The sequence below is a fragment of the Artibeus jamaicensis genome, unplaced genomic scaffold, assembly GCF_021234435.1.
Source record: "Artibeus jamaicensis isolate MK-2021 breed Jamaican fruit bat unplaced genomic scaffold, CSHL_Jam_final scaffold_1019, whole genome shotgun sequence".
In the NCBI taxonomy this organism is placed as follows: domain Eukaryota; kingdom Metazoa; phylum Chordata; class Mammalia; order Chiroptera; family Phyllostomidae; genus Artibeus; species Artibeus jamaicensis.
The window spans coordinates 22691428-22710907 of NW_026522025.1; the positions used below are offsets into that span (position 1 = coordinate 22691428).

The window sequence follows — 19480 nt, forward strand, 5'->3', positions numbered from 1 at the left end:
TTCTCTCCCCCTTCCCTTCTCTAAAAAATAAATAAATAAAAACAAAAAAAAAAGAAGTCAAAAGACTCCTGGGTCTAAAGTAAAAGACTTGATACTAATGACTCAGCATGCATCTTGAGCGTCATAGTGTTTGTGTTGGTTCCATCCTGTAAGACAATGAGTGGTCCATGTAGATGTGCACGCAGTGGATTTGTGTTACAGCCAAGCTTGGGAGCTCCAACCATTTATAATGAGCTTGAAGCAAACATACTCGACTCGACCTTTTCTGCATAGGAAACCACCACCTATGTTCCACTACTTACTGAGCAAAGCTGCCCTTTGCCTACAGGGAGACACTGTCTCTAGCTTTCAATGTTGCTCACTATACAGACATCCTTAAAACAGTCGTCTGGAATGAAGCAGCCAGGTCTTTACCCATAGGACAGAGGAAACATGAGAGACACATGGAGAATTGTCTCCTAATGCTCATATTTGTGTTGTAACAGTTTGACCACATAGTTATAAAGAGAAAAGTCTAGTATCCTAGATATTAAGAAAGAAAAGGCTAAAAAATTATACCAGAAAATGTGTGAGAGTGGTCAAAAGGTACAAACTTCCAGTTATAAAACAAAAGTCTTGGCGATGTAATGTGTAGCATGGTGACTATAGTTAATCCTACTCTATTGTATACTTGAAAGTTGCTAAGAGAATAGATCTTAAAGGTTTTTTTTTCTTTTTTAAAAAATATATTTTATTGATTATGTCATTACAGTTCTATTTCCCCTTTCATTCCCTTCCACATTGCACAACCGCTCCCCCACCATTCTCCCCCTTTAGTTTATGACCATGTGTCTCAAGATTTTTTTTAAATTTATTTTTTTATTGATTATGCCATTCAGTTGTTCTATTCCCCCCTTCATTCCCCTCCACCCTACCCCCCCGTCCCCACCATTACCCCCCCTTTAGTTTATGACCATGTGTCTCAAGTTCTTTAGATTCTATATTTCCCATACTATTCTTGCCCACCCCCATCAATTTTCTATCTACTGTCTATGCTACTTATTTTCTGTACCTTCTCTCCCCTTCTCCTCCTCCCACTCCCCTATTGCTAATCCTCCTTGAGATCTTCATTTCTATGTTTCTGCTCCTGATCTAGCTGTCCTTTTAGTTTGCTTTTGTTTTAGGTGTGGTTGTTAATAACTGTGTTTGCTGTCCTTTCACTGTTCATGTTTTTTTAACTTCTTTTTCTTAGATAAGTCCCTTTAACATTTCATATAATAAGGGCTTGGTGATGATGAACTCCTTAAATTTGGTCTTATCTGAGAAGCACTTTATCTGTCCTTCTATTCTAAATGAAGGTTTTGCTGGATAGAGCAATCTTGGTTGTAGGTCTTCGGATTTCATGACTTGGAATACCTCTTTCCAGCCCCTTCTTGCCTGGAAGGTCTCTTTTGAGAAATCAGCTGACAGTCTCATAGGAACTCCTTTGTAGGTGACTCTCCCCTTAGCTCTTGCTGCTTCTAGGATTCTCTCCATTTTAATCTTGGCTAATGTAATGATGATGTGCCTTGGTGTATTTCTTCTTGGGTCCAACTTCTTTGGGACTCTCTGAGCTTCCTGGATTTCCTGGAAGTCTATTTCCTTTGCCAGATTGGGGAAATTCTCCTTTATTATTTGTTCAAATAAGTTTTCCACTGGTGGTTGTTCCTTTCCCCCTTCTGTACCCCTATAACTCGGATGTTGGAGTGTTTAAAGATGTCCTGGAGGATCCTAAGATTCTCCTCATTTTTTTGAATTCTTGCTTCTTCACTCTTTTCTGTTTGGCCATTATTTGCTTTCTTCTGGTCCACTCCATTGATTTGAGTCCCAGTTTCCTTTTCATTGCTATTGGTTTCCTGTGCAATTCCATTCATTTCAATTAGTTTCACCTTCGTATGTTTGTCTAATTTGTGGCTATAATCAACCAGTTCTGTGAGGATCCTGATCACCAGTGTTTTAAACTGTGCGTCTGAGAGTTTTGCTATTTCTTCATCATTTAGATTTATAGGCTCTGGGGCTTTGAGATCTTCTTGAGCCATTTTTGGTCTGTTCTTGCCCTTTAAGTATGAGGAGCAGAGCCTTGGGCTCTCAGGTCGCTGGGTTGTGATGCTGTATGTGGGGGCGTGGTCAGAGCGGGGAAATGGCGACCTCCTTTGCTGTTTCTTGCCGCTGGGTGAGGAGCAGAACCTTAGGTGGTTCGCCAGGGCGGGGCCACTCAGGTCACTGGGTTATGACGCTGTATGTGGAGGCGGGGTCAGAGCGGGGAAATGGCGGTGCCCTGTGCTGCTGCTCGCCCTGGGGCCTGCTCAGTCCTGTAGTCTCACCACCCACTCCCTTGCTTGTCTATCTGTGCAGGAAAGCGTGACCACAGTCAACCCGCAGCCCTGCTCCCTCACTGTTTCCCTGCGGTCACTCGCTGAGTCGCTTACTAGGTCCAACCCTGCGCCTGGGTTCCGCGTGCCCCAGTCCGTCTGACCGAGTTTTTCTGTGCAACCCTGCTCTGCCAGCTGCTGGTTTCGCCCCTCTTACAGGTCAGGCTGAAGAATTTTTTGTTATCAGACTTCTGAAAAGTTCAATTTTCTGTGTTCTGGCTGTGTTTTCTGTTGCTAATATTTAGTTGTCTCTAAATTTGGTTGTGAGAGAAGGCATAGCGTCTCCACCTATGCCTCCATCTTGGCGGAAGTCCCTCAAGTTCTTTAGATTCTATATTTCCCATACTATTCTTGCCCTCCCCCTATCTATTTTCTACCTACCATCTATGCTACTTATTTTCTGTACATTCTCCCCCCTTCGCCTTCTCCCACTCCCCTGTTGCTAACCCTCCATGTGGTCTTCATTTCTATGGTTTTGCTCCTGATATAGCTGTCCTCTTAGTTTGTTTTTGTTTTAGGTGTGGTTCTTAATAACTGTGAGTTTGCTGTCCTTTCACTGTTGATCTTTTTTATCTGCTTTTTCTCAGGTAAGTCCCTTTAACATTTCATATAATAAGGGCTTGGTGATGATGAACTCCTTGAATTTGATCTTATCTGAGAAGCACTTTATCTGCCCTTCCATTCTAAATGAAAGCTTTGCTAGATAGAGCAATCTTGGATGTAGGTCTTTGGATTTTATGACTTGGAATACTTCTTTCCAGCTCCTTCTTGCCTGTAAGGTCTCTTTTGAGAAATCTGCTGATAGTCTGATGGGAACTCCTTTGTAGGTGACTGTCCCCTTATCTCTTGCTGCTTCTAGGATTCTCTCCTTCATTTTAATCTTGGCTAATGTAATGATGATGTGCCTTGGTGTTTCTTCTTGGGCCCAACTTCTTTGGGACTCTCTGAGCTTCCTGGATTTCCTGGAAGTCTATTTCCTTTGCTAGATTGGGGAAATTCTCCTTTATTATTTGTTCAAATAAGTTTTCCATTCATGGGTGTTCCTCTTCCCCTTCTGGTACCCCAATAATTCGGAGGTTGGAACATTTAAAGATGTCCTGGAGGTTCCTAACATAACAGGCATAAACAGATCAAAACATGGCTCAAGAACAACTCAGAGACCCAGAGCCAATAAATCTAAGTGATGAAGAAATAGCCAAACTTTCAGATGCACAGTTCAAAACACTGGTGATCAGGATGCTCACAGAACTGGTTGATTATAGTCACAAATTAGAGGAACATATAAAGGCTAAACTAATTGAAATGAATGGAAATGCACAGGAAATTAATAGTAATGGAAAGGAAACTGGGACTCAAATAAAAGGAGTAGACCAGAAAGAGGGAAAAAAAAGACCAAACAGAAAAGGATGAAGAAACAAGAATTAAAGGTTTTTATTACATGAAAAAATTGTAACGATGTGGGGTCCATTGTGTCATGTATGCATATATTGAATCATTGTGTACACCTGAAACCTATGTTATTTGACAATTACATCTCAGTTTAAAAATACTTCAGGTTTAGCATTTAGATATATTACATACCAGAATACCAAAGCTCCATATTATAGCTTAAAGCAAGTTATTTTTAAATATAATCCACCACGGTCACCCTGCTCCCATCCCCTACCCTTTAGTTGACTATTTCTTCACCTTGCATTATTTGATACTGTGGCTGTTACAGAATTAGAAATTCTCCTCAAGGAAGGAATAATGATGTGTTAATCTCCTTAATGATGCCCTCCTACCGACTAGGATATTTTATTTGCAAAAAGACTTAGTAAATACATGTTTGTTGATATAACTGCTTAATATAAAATAATATTTATCTAGCTTATAACATACTAATAAGAAGATATTCATAATTCAGAAAATGAACATGACCAAAATTTCCACAAGTAACAATAATGCTATAAGGCAAAACAACTTTAAAGAATGGATTAAAAAGGTAAATATCAAAATAAAATGCATGTATTTCTTCCACTGTATAGAAAGATAATGGGCAGAACCATGTGTTGATTTAAAATTGGTTCATTTAGGGTGTCATGTGAAAATATATTTCCTAAGGGAATATTTAATGCAATAAAAGTTTGCATGAAGTCAGTAGTTTATTAACTTCTAAGACATATGATGGTGAGCATCCTTAAAGATCTCAGGATAAACACATGTGTTAACTTTCTAAATTCAGGTAGTTCTGTAGACGAACAGGAATTAGAAGTGAAAATATTCCATTTGGGAGCATGTTGTTGGTCAGCAGTTGAGACCTTATGGTCATTCTGCAGAGATGCAGGAGCTCGCATGGGTCTCGGTGTCTCGTTGATGGGATGTAGTCCAACCAGTCGGCGATAATCGGACGTCTTCCTAAACTCAGCTGCGTCTGAAGAAAAGGGAAATGTTTTCATTTTGTTATGTGAATCATTGGATTAGCTCGTGTTATTAACATTTTCATTTTTATTCAAATGAATAAAATATACCTTAATATTTTTCTAGAACATTTTCACCTAAGGCAAGTACTTTTACTCCCATTTCATTCTTACAACTATATATATGTACATAAACTTTAATATGTCTAGGACACATACATTATTTCTTACAACTATGAACCTGCATGTGTTTTAACTGTAGGTCTTTTACCTATGTTTTATTAACTTCTTCTGGAGTAGTAGTGTCAGCTCGGATATGCACTGGAATTATCTAGGGCACTTTAAAACGTATAGTGCTAAGGTTCTACTTCAGAAATTCTGATTCAGTTGGTCTGGGGTTGGGTGGAGACAACATAAATCCTAAAAATTCCCTGAAGTGATTCCTAGAATGATAGAGAACAACTTCATACTGCTAAGGCATGAGAAGACCTGACAGGAGGCCCACCCCTATGAACAGATAACTTTTAAAGTTTCAGTTAAGCTGCCCTTTTATTAAAGATTTAATTCCAGAAGCCACATGTTAGTAAGTTGATTTAGGAGTTAAAAAAAAATGCTGTTTTGCATAGACATTTCTCCAGTAGAACCTATACTCTACAGACTCTAAGATATTCTCACCTAAATGCTGTATAACTTTTCATTATTTATTCAATGCTGTGCTACTTAAAGAATATCTGGTATATGCTCCAACTGAGCTCAGTACTTGGGATAATGCCAGGGTGCACAAAACATAGTCTGTGATGACAGACTGTGGTCCAGAGGCAAAGCTGTGTAAATATATGTTTATAATAAAATATATATGCTGTGATGGGAAAACTACTGCAAGTGTGGAAATGCAAAGTAGGGGCATTTAAAGTGTTTTTTAAGGCAGTTTTCATGCCATCTTTCGCCATCTTGCTCAGTGCTACTTCACTTTAGCTTATTAAAATGCAATTAATTGGCTAAATTTTTGCCCCTTAGACAGGTGATCTTGGTCAACTCACTGTGTCCTAGTCAATACTTTTCTACTGTGATTGTGCCTTGGGAATAGCAGTTACGGAACTGGTCCAGAATTGTTTTCATGTAGAATTATTATGCAGGACTAACACTAGACAGGGACAAGCAAATTACTGAAGATGTATAAAACCTTAATTGTTTTTGTTTTAAAAATTGGTTACTAAGGCCCTGGCCAGGTAGCTCAGTTAGAGCATCATCCCAATGTGCCTAGGTTGCAAGTTCAATCTCTGCTCGGGACACATACAAGAATCAACCAATGAAGGCATAAATAAGTGGGACAATAAATCAGTGTTTCCTCTCTCTCTCCCCCCTCCTCTTTCCTTACACGCTCTAAAATCAAAATATTAAAAAATTTATTGCCAAAATAACTTGACTGATTTGCTCTCAGTTGGTTTTACAATTGTTCCAGGCATGGTTGATTGATGTACACTGTGGAGACAAAAAGAAAGCAAAAACAAAACCAGCAGAGTTATATTTATATGGAATTTGTTTCTGAAGTTACACATTTAAAGATAAGGGGAACTGCTAAAGCCCTTGGTAATTTTACTGGTTTAAATTTACAGGAGTAGCTTTCTTTCCTTTGAGCAGATTTACTTCTTGCTATTCTAGTTGACATGATACAATGATGCTGAAACTTGCAGCTTGTTTTGTTAGGGTAAACATGCCCTCCACAGTTTTTTTTTTAATCCTCACCTGAATACAAGTTTATTGATTTTAAAGGGAGGAGAAGGAAAGGAGAGAGGGAGGGAGAGAAACATCAATCGGTTGCTGCTCTCACGTACCCCAACTGGGACCAAACCCGCAACCCAGGCAGGCGCCCTGACTGGGAATCGAACCTCCAACCCTTCGGTTTATGGGATAGCATTCCAATCAACTGATCCACCTTGACCAGGGCACATATAGTTGATTGTTTTTCTAAATTTGGTTTATTTCCAAAAATCTTATCAAGGAGAAGCCCTCCACATATCTGAGGGATATTTTCCACTGAACAAATATTTTAAAGTCTTTATATTTATATCCTCAAAATTATTTTGAGATTTTGAAAAGAAAAAAATCTGTATTCTGATTAGAAAAAATCTTATTGTATTTGTGGGGAGGAATGTAACTCTCATTTAAAATATTTCTATTGGGAAAAAGGTCTGATAAAATTTTATTGTTTTTTATTCTATTTTATTGTTCATGCTGTTGCAATCATCCCCCCCCCCCCCCCCCCACACCGTTTCCCACCTGCAGCCAACCCCTCCCCCACCCGGGCAGGCTCCATGCCTTTGTGTCCATTGGTCACCCATATGTGTTCTTTGGCTGATCCCTTCACCTTCTTTCATTCATCGCCCCCCTCCTCTCCAACAGCTATTATGTATTTTAAGAGACATAGAAATCCTTATAAAGAGACTTTTTATGTAATTACAATATAATAATAACAAATGTATTTAACACTACTAAAATAAACTATAAACTTAGCTTTTGAAATTTCCTCATATTTATAAAGACAAAATTATGAAATGAGGACTGATATTTGAGGTAATTTGGATTTTGTCTATTTTACAAGCATATTCTCAATGATTAATTTTTCAATGGATGTAATCAGATTAAAAATGAATTTCATTCTTACCTCACAATTTTATCTTACAGTTGATCAGTATTTGAGGCCAAACTCGAAAAACCATGCTTTGCTTACCTCTATTTCCTGGACTGAAATGACAGGAAGCACTCTGGAACAGAGCGCTAGACACGTTTTGGCATCTTCCTGGATGTCTACCAATTCGTGATCGACCATTATCCTCACTCTTGAAGGGTAGAGCAGTATTGTTAACACAATGTTGATAGGGTTTTTTTCTCTTTCTAAGATTCCATATTGCAGGAGTATTTTTAAGATACTGGATTGTCTTGTCTGAGCTACGTAAAGTAGCGGTGTGATACCACTGAGTGGGCTGGGGCAATACACTGGTGTGAAGGTCCTGTGGATCAAACAAACAAAAGCTCACTGAACGTGCAAGTAAGAAGGGTGGTAAACACTTTATCTTAACAGTAATGGGAAAATAATAGTACTACCTTATGTGTTAAATGCCTTAACTTTTAATGTAACTTTACATATGATGTCTTAGTTTTCTGCTCTACAAATCTAGACCAAACTGAAGGTTAAAAAAAAAAATAAGACAACTTCTATTACATATTTAACCCCCCTTTACACTCGTAAGAACAAAGCAAAAAAGATTTTCACTGTGTACAAAGTTTTAGTAACAGCAATTCTGTTTCTCATTTGAAAAATCTGTTGTGATTAGAAGAAGTATTAGAAAACTGATGTAGCTCTGGAAACTCTAAAATGGAAAAGAGAAAAAGGCTCCTTTTATTGTACTTTATTAATGGAACAGAATTATGTGATCACTTTGATATTTTTTTGTTTTTATTGTTCTTAATTATGTCAGAGCTAAGCTTGAATTGTGTTTGAATATTGAACTAAAATAATAAGTGCAACTACTTTAATTCTGCTTTGTTAATTCTATTTTTTCACTTTTATAAAATTAGAATTGGTATTTGAAGGTTTAAGAAATGTAAATGTCATATCAGGTCCCGCAAGGGCAAAATTTTATTTAGTTTGCTCAGACAAGTTTTGAAAGCCCTCTGAGATCTTGTTTTTCATAGAGTGCTATGTGATGACTAGACTTGAAAATTTCTCTTCCCTATGACAGAAATGAAAATTTTATTTCTTCTAAATTTATACAGTCCTTGCAATTGTTTCATTTAAGGATATTTATGTTTGCTGTTGAATTGGTCTCTATATGTAGATAGGACATACCACAGAGTCTTTTAAATTATCAAGCCTTAGTTTGGCCAAGTAAACATGGCATATAAGCTATAAATTATGGTTTTGGACAACTATGCAAAGCAAAGGAAGCATTATTCAGAAAGAGGAATTTAAGATTGCATGTACTTTTACTTAAGATGGGAGGCAACATGGTATAACACCATAAACAATGGAGATTTAACGGTTCTAGGGTCTAGGTTTTGCTTATAACTAACATGCTGGGTAAGTTAGCCTCTTTGAGTGTCAGTTTCCTTATGCATTATTGTGTTCATTTATTATTCATTTATTGAATACTTGCTTGTCCAGAGCATACCAAGTAATGGATATGCAGAGACAAAGGACATGGTTCTTGATATCAAGATGCTTATGACAGTGTAGTAAGGGAAATAGACAAGTGATTTAATAAATGCAATGCTAAGTTATAATTGCTGTGATAGACAAACGGTCAGTTGCTCTAGAAGAACTGAGAAAGTGCACTTACTCTACTGGAATAGTCGTTGCTCTAAGTTGTCCTGGAGCTAAGACTTGAAGGATTAGTAATTATTTGCCAATAAAAAGATTGGAAATAATGTTTCATTTACAAACAGAAAGCAACATTGGAGGATTGTTATTCCTGAACTAGCTATATAAAATTAATATTTCATATTAGTTAGGTTTTTTGGTTGGTGTATATTTGGGAGTCTTAGAAACCTCCTCTGTGGTGATACCATAGACCAACTACTTTATCTCCAAAAGCTTTAATGAGCACTTATATGACAGTATTTTGTGATTTAAACAAAATAATGGCATGGCATAGTTCAGATCAGCATTTTGGAAATTGAGAAGTGGGTTTTTGTCATAACTCTGCCATGGTACTATCTATATTCTTCTTAGTTCTGTATATAAATGTATGCACTATCCCCGGAATATCTGCAGAGCAATATTATATTGAACATCTCAACTTTGTCACAAGTACTTCCAACACACATCCAAAGTTGAACTCCTAAACTACTATTCCTTTGGCATTCCTATCCTGCTTATTATTATTCACTTTCTCAAAACACCACTGCATTCAACTCTTTCACATTTCTTTGATTTGTACATGTTATTTTCCTCTCTTTTCAATTGTGTCTTGTTCATTGTATAAGACCCTGCCTAATAAACTCTTTTGTGAAGTCTTCTTTGATTACCTGACCTCCTCTTATTCCTAATGGTACTTTGTGCACATTTCCACTGAGTCCTTATTATTTTGGGCAACATCTTTAATCTTTTATTTCACACCTTCAAAAATAAATGGGTGAGCAAGATGAACTATAAAAATTTAAGTTCCACAAGGCAATAATTTTTGTCTTAGTCTGCTGTTACATTCCTAAATGCCTAGAACAATGCCATAGTAGACACTTAAATTAAAATTGTTAACTGATTTTTTTCACTGTTATCCTGAATATATATTTCTTAAATTTATGTATTCTGTAGCTTTTAGGCCTAACAAAGTTTTTAGCTAAGTGAGATCATTTAAATTTTTCGAAAGCAATCTAGTTTATTCACCTTGCTAACTCTAAGAAGATATTTGACTTAAGAGTCTTGTAAGTATGGAAATTCAGGGAACTTAGGTAACAAAAAATAGCACAAGTAGCCCTAGTTAAGATTTAGAGATACTAGTTGATTTTAAGATGCTAAGATTGACATTACCATTTAAGATGCTATTTTGGACCAAAAATGTTGAACACATAACTAAAACTCAAATAGGTTTAAAATGTGATTTAAAAGACTAATCTGTACCCAAATGACATATGATTAATCCTCATGTTTAAAGAGCATGCTACTGTAAACCAAAATTTGCTTAATCTGTACTGACAGTTAATTATAATAGTACTTATATGGATGGAGCAAGGCAAGCAAAGCAGGAATCAGTTTTTAAACGTGAGGTTAATGAACTGAAGCCTCTGTATCTGAAAACCTGTCACACATGCTTATGAAATGAGGCATAATATTTCCATATAGATATGCAGGGAATGATTTAGTTTTAAAGATTTAATAATTATTTCTATTTTTTTTTACCATTTTTCCTTTGGTTTTAAGATACTAAATTCAATAGTTGCTGCCTCATAATTTTATCTTTGCTGTTTAACACAGTTGACTTTCTTCAAACCATGTTTTCTCTTGACTCAGTGGGACCATTTTCTCCAAATGGAGCATCTACCTCTTTGACTCTTCTCAACCCTGTTTCACTGGTTTCTTCTGATTCCCTCAATATCTAAGTAGATGTGGCCTTTTGATTCATTTTCATTGATTAATTGTTCTCAGGCAATTTCATTTATGACTATAACTTCAACTACTCTCTACTAATTTATTCAACAAATATTTATTGAATGCATGTGTATGCCAGCACTGTTTTGGGTGCTTGGGATACATGAGTGAACAAACCAAAGATGCCTTTCTTGATTATGTTGTAGTGAGGGGTAACAGACAATACCCAGTGAACATGGGAAACAAGCAAATTTTATACTGTGTTAGAAGGTTTGATGAATGCTGTGGGAAAAGAAAAAGTAGAGCAGTATAAGAAATATGGAAGTGCAGAGGGTGTAATGAGGGCATTTTTCAGTTTTATTTTATTTTATTTTTTAATCCTCATTTGAAGATATATATAGAGAGAGAGGAGAGAGAGACAGAGACAGAGACAGAGAGAGAGAGAGAAACATCAATGTGAGAAAGAAACATCAGTCAGTTTCTTCCCATATGTGCCCCAACTGGGGATGGAACCTGCAAACCTAGGAATATATCCTGAGCAGGCATAGAACCTGCAACCTTTTAGTGTATGAGACGACCCTTCAACCAACTGAACCACTTTGTCAGGGTGGCATTTGCCAATTTTAAATAGGGTGAAAATAGGAGAGGGCATAACTGAAAGGTGACATTGGATAAAGAAGAAGGAGCTGAAGTGAGCCATTTGGATATTTAAGGACTCTAAGGCAGGAGAGTGTACCATTACAGGTGAAAGAAGAGTAAGGGAGCCAGTATGGCTGAAAGAGTGAATAGGGTAGGAATAGTAGGAAAGAAAGACAGAGATAATAGGATGCCACATCAGATAGAGCCTTGTAGATCACTGTAAGGACTTCCTCTTGTGTTGGGAACTGCTCTGCTTGGTTTCAGGAGTTGTAACTACCTCCCATGGCTAAGGATGAGTGAGCGACCTCCGGAATGCGAGCCACTTAGGAGACAAAGCTTGTCTCTGGTAGCAAATGCTGCTTCTGCTTCCTCCCCCTGCCCCCAAAGCATGGTCAGTGGTGGATGATGGGTAAAACTCCTCACAGAGAGGAGCAACCAAAGCCAGACATGATCACTTGGGAGGCCATCATGGAAGGACTCTGGGGGCTTCAAAGAGGGAATGATGGACCCTCACCCCCTGGCTATTCTGACATAGCCTGAGTCCCTATGTCCTCTGGGAGAAGCGCTTCCTGGCTCTAATCCACTTAAGTCTGAAAACTTATGATGGGGAGGTGGTGCAGCTCCTTGCCTTGCTAGTAGTATCCAGGGCAAATCAAGGATAAGAAAGAATTCCTAAAAGTCTTGTGAAACCTGCTTTGCTAAGAGTACTTTCATTCATATGTTAAGGGTCTGAACAGGAAATGAGTATGTCTCCCAAAGTTTCTGCAACCCTCTTTCCTGACAGACACTGACTCAGACTAAGCCTTTAGATTTTTTTGAAATGCTATCTACTGTTTGATCCTTACCACCTGTATTCCAGTGTATTACAACCCAATAAAAGCCCCTGGAGGAAGGGGCTCCTGGCCTTTTTCCTCTGAGAAATCGGCCACCTCTCCTCCCCAAGCAGATCATGTCTTGGTAGTGATACTTTCATCCGTGTCAGATGGGGGGACTTGAGGGCAAAGTCACCCCCACAATCTTGTACTCTAAATAGAATGGAGGAGCCATTGGGGATTTTGAGTAGAAAACCAACAACAAGATCTTACATTTGTTGAGAATTTATTATGAGATAGAAAGAGGTACAGAGTAATAACAATAGAGGTGATCACATTCTGTATATTGTTTGAAGGTAGAACTAACAGATTTCCCAACAGATAAGATATAGAATGTAAGAGAAAGAGAGAGAGCAAGGATGACACTATATCTAACCACCTATTGTACATCTCTACCTGAATACCTATTATGCAATGCAAACTTGTATGTCTAAAAATAATTTTGTAGATCTATGTAATAATCTTGATAGGTTTGTTACATGATCATTGTGGTAGACTGGATAACGCCCTCTCAGTATAGCAAAAGGGATTTTGCAGATACAGTTAAGATTAACATCTTGAGGTGAGATATCCAGATGGGTGAAATGAAATCACAAGTGTCCTTATAAGAAGTGCGAGGAAATGATGGAAGCATAGCCAGGAAGTGACTGCAATGATGGCTTTGAAGATGAAAAGAGAGGCCACGAACCAAGGAATGCAGGCAGTCTCCAGAAGCTGATGAAAGCAAGGAGACATTCTCCCCTAGAGCTTCCAGAAGGAACCAGTCTTGCTGACACCTTGATTTTAGCTCTATAGCCTCCTTTTGGACTTCTTTCCCTCAGAACTATAACATAATAAGTTTATTGCTTTAAGCCACTAAGTTTGTGGCAATTTGTTACAGCAGAAAGAGGAAACTAAACAACCATAAGCCAGTCTCCAAATTTAGAAATCTGAAGATTGACTCTTCTCTGTCTTTGATTCTTCACTCACTGTATTTTGTTACTTATATGTAATAATATCTCTTCCCTACAGCTGTTGTTTTAGTTTAAGTCCTCATGATAATTTACCTGGACAATTGTGATAGCAGTTATTGGGTAGAGGTTTGAGGGTTTGGGATAGGGGAATGGTACAGTGGAATTAGTTCTTCCCTTCAGACTATTTTATTTTTTTCTGGTTAAAGCACTCTGTTGATTACAATATCATTTCATAGCCAACATTATTTCACAGAGCTACTACACAAATGAATGAATCACTGTGCAAGGAAGATCCAAGAATACTGTTAAATTGTGCAACAAATCTATCTTATGTTTGGTTTAAAGTCTAGTACATTAACCTTTCCCATAATCATACTACTGATGTTTTAAATGTGCATATAATTTAAGTTGGAACACGGTGCCTGCTATAAAAATTCAGTTTCAAACTACTCCTCTAACTAATTCCTCCTTTCCAATCAGATTGCTTCCTCCAAACCTTCGTATATAGAAATTCTGTAGCTGTCATTGTACTTGAAGTGTTTGAACAGTCTGCTAATTGATTTCTCCACCCCTTGCTCTAGCCTCCCCTTCCACAATCCATTTTTCAAGTTAGAAATGATAAATGTTTTCATACTACAAGTCTGACCTTCACTGGTTGGGCTTCACCCATGGTATAAATTTTAAATTCCTTAATATGGCCAACAAAGTCCTTCAGAATTTTACTTCTAGGCTTCCCATCTCACTCTAGCAATGCTGAATTGCTATAGTCACTGAATACAATATGTTTGTGTTTTCTTTGGCTTTAGTTATCTTTCTGCCTGTCTAAATTACATTTCTTCAAGAAAAAAGCAATGGAAACTTCTTTTTATCTTTGAAAAATCAATTTAAGACATTACCTTTCCTAGAGAGCCTTTTCAGGTACCTGCTTCTCCCCAACAGTGTAAACAGTGTCCTCTGTTCTATGTGTACTTGCTTCTAGTTTGGTACTTACGGTGTGATGATAATTTTTTATGGCTCCCTTCCTGGTCTAAACACTCTCCAAAATGATAAAAATACAGGGTCTGGCACAAATAACACCCCTTTTTCATTACAAAGTCTTTTATTACAAAATCATAAGCATGTAATTCCGTAACATCACAATATCACACTCAAGCACACCACATGACATTTTTAGGTGAAGTGTTCAAATTAAAACTATAAATTATTACACCCATATTATTACCCTACCAACCACACTCAAACAGGTGTTACTTCTGCCCTGTATTTCTACTTCGGTTTTTTATTCCAACAGATAACACAGTGCCTGGCACTTGAAAATGCTTAATAATTAATGATTATTGTTATTTTAACTGAATGAGATCAACTTTTTTAAACCACTAAATATTTGTCATATGGTATCACTTAGATCCTTTTTTTTATTCTCATCCGAGGAAAATTTTTAATTGCTTTTAGAGGAAGAGTAAGGGAGAGAGAGGAATGTCAGTGTGAGAGAGAAACATTGATTGGTTGCCTCCCATAAGTGGGGAGGCAACCTGCAGCCTGGGGCCATGCCGTGCCCTGACCAGGAATCAAACCAATAACCTTTCATTTACTGGATGATGCTCCGACCAACTGAGTGACACAAGTCAGGGCCATTTAGATCTTTACTGCAGGTTTGTTATAAAAATGAACAAACTTATGTTCTATTCTCTCCTTAATTCTATCTCCTCTCCTCCAGGGACCTATCATACACTTCATTGGTAAAATAGGGAAATTATCAAACTGGGTTATATACAAGGGTGAGTAACCAAAGAATAGTGCTGCTATAGAAATAAAAAATAACATCAAAAGAAACTTAAGGTATTCATTATGAGGATATAATAACTGTGTTTAAATATCTGAGAGGTTTTTATGGTGGAGGGAGATTAAGTAGACTGTTTTTTATAGCTGTGGGGTCAGAATTAGAGAAATGGAGACAGAATCAGTACATTTTGAGGAAGAAGAATATAATAATGCTGCAGAAAATTTGCTTTTTCATTCAACACAATCTTGAGTGAGCACTTGCTATGAATCCACATAGTTCCGAGCGCTGAGGATTCAATGTTGAAGAAGTAGTCAAGGCTCCTCCTCTCATGGAGCTTATTTTTAGCAAGAGTAGATAGTGAACAAACAAATCAATGAAAAAATAAAGAACAGTAGCAAATAGAGTGATCAGTGTTGAGATTTCAAATAGAACACTATAAGGACTGACTAGATGGTGTGACTAGGGAAGGCCTCTTTGAGGTGACATTTATACTGCAGTCCAGCTGGTAAAAAGGAGCTAATGGTGGGAAAACCTGAATGAGTTAATTTTTTCAGGCAGAGAGAAGGTCTTCAGGCAGGTATTAACTTGATGTTCAAGAAACAGAAAGAAGTACTTGTTGGAATAGGGTGTTCAAGGGAGAGAGTGACATGGGATTGAATTTGGGAGAAATAGTGAGGGGCCAGATCAGGTAGGACTTTTAAAAATGGGCATTGAATTTGAATTTTATCCCATTTGTAGAGAGAAAACTTTAGAGGACTTTAAACATGAGTGATATTGCCTATTTTACATTTTATAAGGCCACTGAGGTTTCTGAGTCAAGAGTAAATTATAGAGGCGGAGAGGGAAGAGTGGCAGCTGGAAGACTTTTATAGGAGTCGGTGGCAGTTGCCCAGCAAGCTGTTTATTTTTGTGAAGTCTGAGGTTCATTGTGGAGGTATCAAGCAGACAGCTTAATAAAGGAGGAGTCCAGAGCTCATAGTCGAGAGGTAAAAATTTGGGAGTCTGGCAATTGCTTATTTAAAGTCACGAGACTGAGTAAAACCCCTGGTGAAAAGAATATAGCTGGGAAAGAGAAGGGTCTTTGCACAAAGGAATGGTTTGCCCCAGGAGACAGCAAACTTGCTACCACTAGAGTTGTTCAAGCAGAACGCAGACAAAGAGCAATGGGATGCTTTACATTCCTGGGATGTAAACGTAGGGATGCTTTACAAAGGGTTTTTGCCTGAGGGGTTTGCTAATGAATTCTCAGCTCCATTCCTGTCTAAAATTCTATGATTCTGAAAGGCCGTAATGATATTTTGGTGTGTAGAATTGACCTGCATATGTGGGTGCATCTAAATCAAAGGTTGTTAATTTTAAAACTGTCACTTAAGACAATTGTTAATGGTACTCTGTCATATCCCACTGCGTGTTTTTCTTCCTTTCAGTTTTCCCCTCTTACCCTCTTAATTTTTTAAAACCTTTCTTCCTCTGTTTTACTCCATTTTTCTTTTTCACGCATCATCCAGGGATGCACATAGACATTATTTAGCTCAGCTAGTGACACTCTGTGTTAGAAGCCGCTGACCTCTGCTATAGCTACAAATTATAGTGGTCCTTAAAACAACCAAAAAGTGCTATTTGGGGTTTTACTTATTGATATTTTATACCACAGCTATCCGTTCCTGTACTTTGTTGATCACTAAAGAAAGCAACCCAGTTCTCCAATAGCACCATGATGGACAATCAATGCAACAACTCAGCTTCAGGCAGAATCTAATTTGGTTTTTAGTCTTTAACTTATCTGAATTGTTTTTCATTGTATACATGCTTCTATCACTGTGCCTTACATCATACATAGTAAGGTGATAAATACTTCTGAATGAATGAACAAATGCACATCTAATCAAACCAATACCTAAAACTAAAGAGTCAATTGGAGTTAGTGCAAACTAAGTAATGTTAGACTCTATGCTATGGATTCTACAAAGAGGTCACATTGGAGATGTATTTTTCCAAAATCTTAGTGGTATCGCCTAAATTGCCTAGGCATGTCCAGACTAGATCTCCTGGATTGACATGTCCAGACTATGTGAAATTTTGATTCTATAAGAGACTGAAGCAAATATTTGACTTTCACTATGCTCAATTAATTTCTGGGGAATTTGGAGTCAAATTTATCAACGTTTAACATACAAATAAGGAATAAGTGTGTTTAATAAGTATCATTAAGTGAATTTGTGTGTATACTCTGAATTATTCTTTGAAAGAATATTCAATTTATTTTAAATATTCAATTTTATGTATACAATAGTTATACATTCTCAATATGTTCAAAAAGAAGAGATCACAGTATTACACAAAACAATGAAGTTATCTAACATTGCATTACCTTGAGCATTGTCATGCCAGCATTACAGAGCAGAACAACTAGTAATTTACTGGTGCATAATAATGCACATATAGGTAAAAATTTATTGAACAAAACGGGAAGGGATGAAGGAGTGAACACATGAGCATTCAAGTCAGGATTTCTTATCCATATATAGCCACTATGAATATTCATTTTAGAAACAGTAGCAGTAGTATAATTGCCTAAATGAAATCTCTCTCCATATACAGTGAAAACATGTGAGACCATTACCTCCATATCAGTGCCAGGTTACAGCTTCTGTCTTGAACGTAGTCTTTTGTCTTCTTGAGAAGCAATTCCACAAAGTCAGGATTACCTTTTCTGGCAAAAACCCAGTACAGAATTGTATTCACACATATTTCAGTAAATTCAAGGTTAAAATTTAGTTCAAAACGGTATCCTGATTTTTCCACAAATGCAATATAATCTGTGAGCAGTATGTCAAACCCATCCAGGTCGACATACCTCAGGATTTTTGCCAGTGTTCTGTAAATTCGAGGTTCATAACAGTGATATCCCCATTGACCCAAAAACTGCAAGGATGGTCTTTTAACAATTTTGTCAACAAGATTGCAGAATATATTGCTTCTTGGACAAGAAGTCTTACGACACAATTTAGAAGATTTACTCATTGCTACTTAGGCGATGATCTACAAATAAAATCATAGGAAGTCATATTGTAACCCTTCAGTTACATATTTTGATAATGGGTAGGCTTCACTCTGCAAACAGGAAGTGCCCTTTAAACTGTGGCCAGAAAAATATCATTTGAGCTATTACCATAGAGTACTGGATGACATCACAATAGATGGAGATCTGTCATCAGCATAGGTCAATCATTTGGAATAATATATGTAACTGGTGACATTAGAGAGAGATGCTGTGCAGAAATGGCATGTGTGAGAGCTAAGATCCAGTATTCTTAGAACTCAGTTTTCTTAGAACTCAGTATTCTTAGAACTTAGATTCTTAGATACAGTTTCTAAGAACTCAGCTCAAGAGAGTATGCAGGCTTATCAAGTGCTATAAGCACAGTCTACACATTAGACAAAATAATAGTAAGTCAGATCAATTATTCTTTTATGTTATCATGTAAGTAAAGAGCTTATAGCTAGAATGTGAAAGTCCAATACTATTGTTCTCATGTTGTGCATGAGAAGTGCATGTTCTCGCTGAATAGTCATTGAGTATTTTCCCTATTTTATAGTTGAAGAAACTATTTTATAGTTAAAGTAACCTGCTAATAGGCACTATACTAATTCTTAGAAAAGATGTCATACAGTATGAAACAAAATATGAAACAAAATTTTGCGAACTTTATTTTCACATTTTATGTTTGATAGAGATTATTTCTCTATAAATTAGTCAGAATATTACAATTTAGCCACTAAAGGAGCTTCAAGTTTTATGTGGTATCCGTGCCATGTAAAGTGAAGGGGAAATACATGGTTTTATCCGTCTTTAGTGGTTTATGCTTCAGCCACTTTTATGTTAAATTTAACACTTGGGTGTATTTATGAGCAAGTCTCAAGGTACTTAATTTTTTTTCCTTTCGCAGTTTTTCTTTAAATCCCATAAATAATGTCTCTTTAGTGCAAGGAAGTTATTACTTTGGGTTTACTATAATATGCTTCCATTAATAATGCACTTAATTCTCTAAACTCTAAGCTCTCTTTTCCCAGCGTAGCATGTAAACAAAATAACTGTTGTCATCTTTCTGAAAACCTAGAGTTTTATTGTTTTCCTACACTTTCTCTTTTTATTTTCTCTACCTCAAAAATACATTTTTAAGTTGAACCATTTTGATTGATTTCTTAACAGTACTGTACATGAAGTTTGTAATATTTGAAACATTATAGAGCCAGTGAAAAGTCCCTCCTGAGATAATCGTGTCAACAGTTTTATGTAGAGCCTTTCAAATATTTTTATGCTTATATGGAAATACATATATTATTATTTACTTT

The 19480-nt window shown here is 36.9% G+C and overlaps 1 protein-coding gene across 1 annotated transcript; it reads right to left on the reverse strand.

The window, feature by feature from the left end:
- Nucleotides 1-4596: 4596 nt before the first annotated feature.
- On the reverse strand, nt 4597-18148 carry ASB17 (ankyrin repeat and SOCS box containing 17). The gene is made up of 3 exons (XM_037132818.2): nt 17748-18148; nt 7521-7800; nt 4597-4803 (listed from the first exon to the last, which is right to left on the reverse strand). The coding sequence occupies exons 1-3, from the start codon at nt 18146-18148 to the stop codon at nt 4597-4599; spliced, it is 888 nt and encodes a 295-aa protein (XP_036988713.2).
- Nucleotides 18149-19480: the final 1332 nt, after the last annotated feature.

What these genes read in the sequence shown, in the direction of transcription:
- ASB17 (XM_037132818.2), bottom strand. Translation starts at nt 18,148, where the DNA reads ATGAGTAAATCTTCTAAATTGTGTCGTAAGACTTCTTGTCCAAGAAGC. An exon ending in AACCTGGCACTGATATGGAG is followed by an intron (nt 7,801 to 17,747) that starts GTAATGGTCTCA and finishes TTTGATCCACAG; the next exon opens with GACCTTCACACCAGTGTATT. An exon ending in TTTCAGTCCAGGAAATAGAG is followed by an intron (nt 4,804 to 7,520) that starts GTAAGCAAAGCA and finishes CCTTTTCTTCAG; the next exon opens with ACGCAGCTGAGTTTAGGAAG.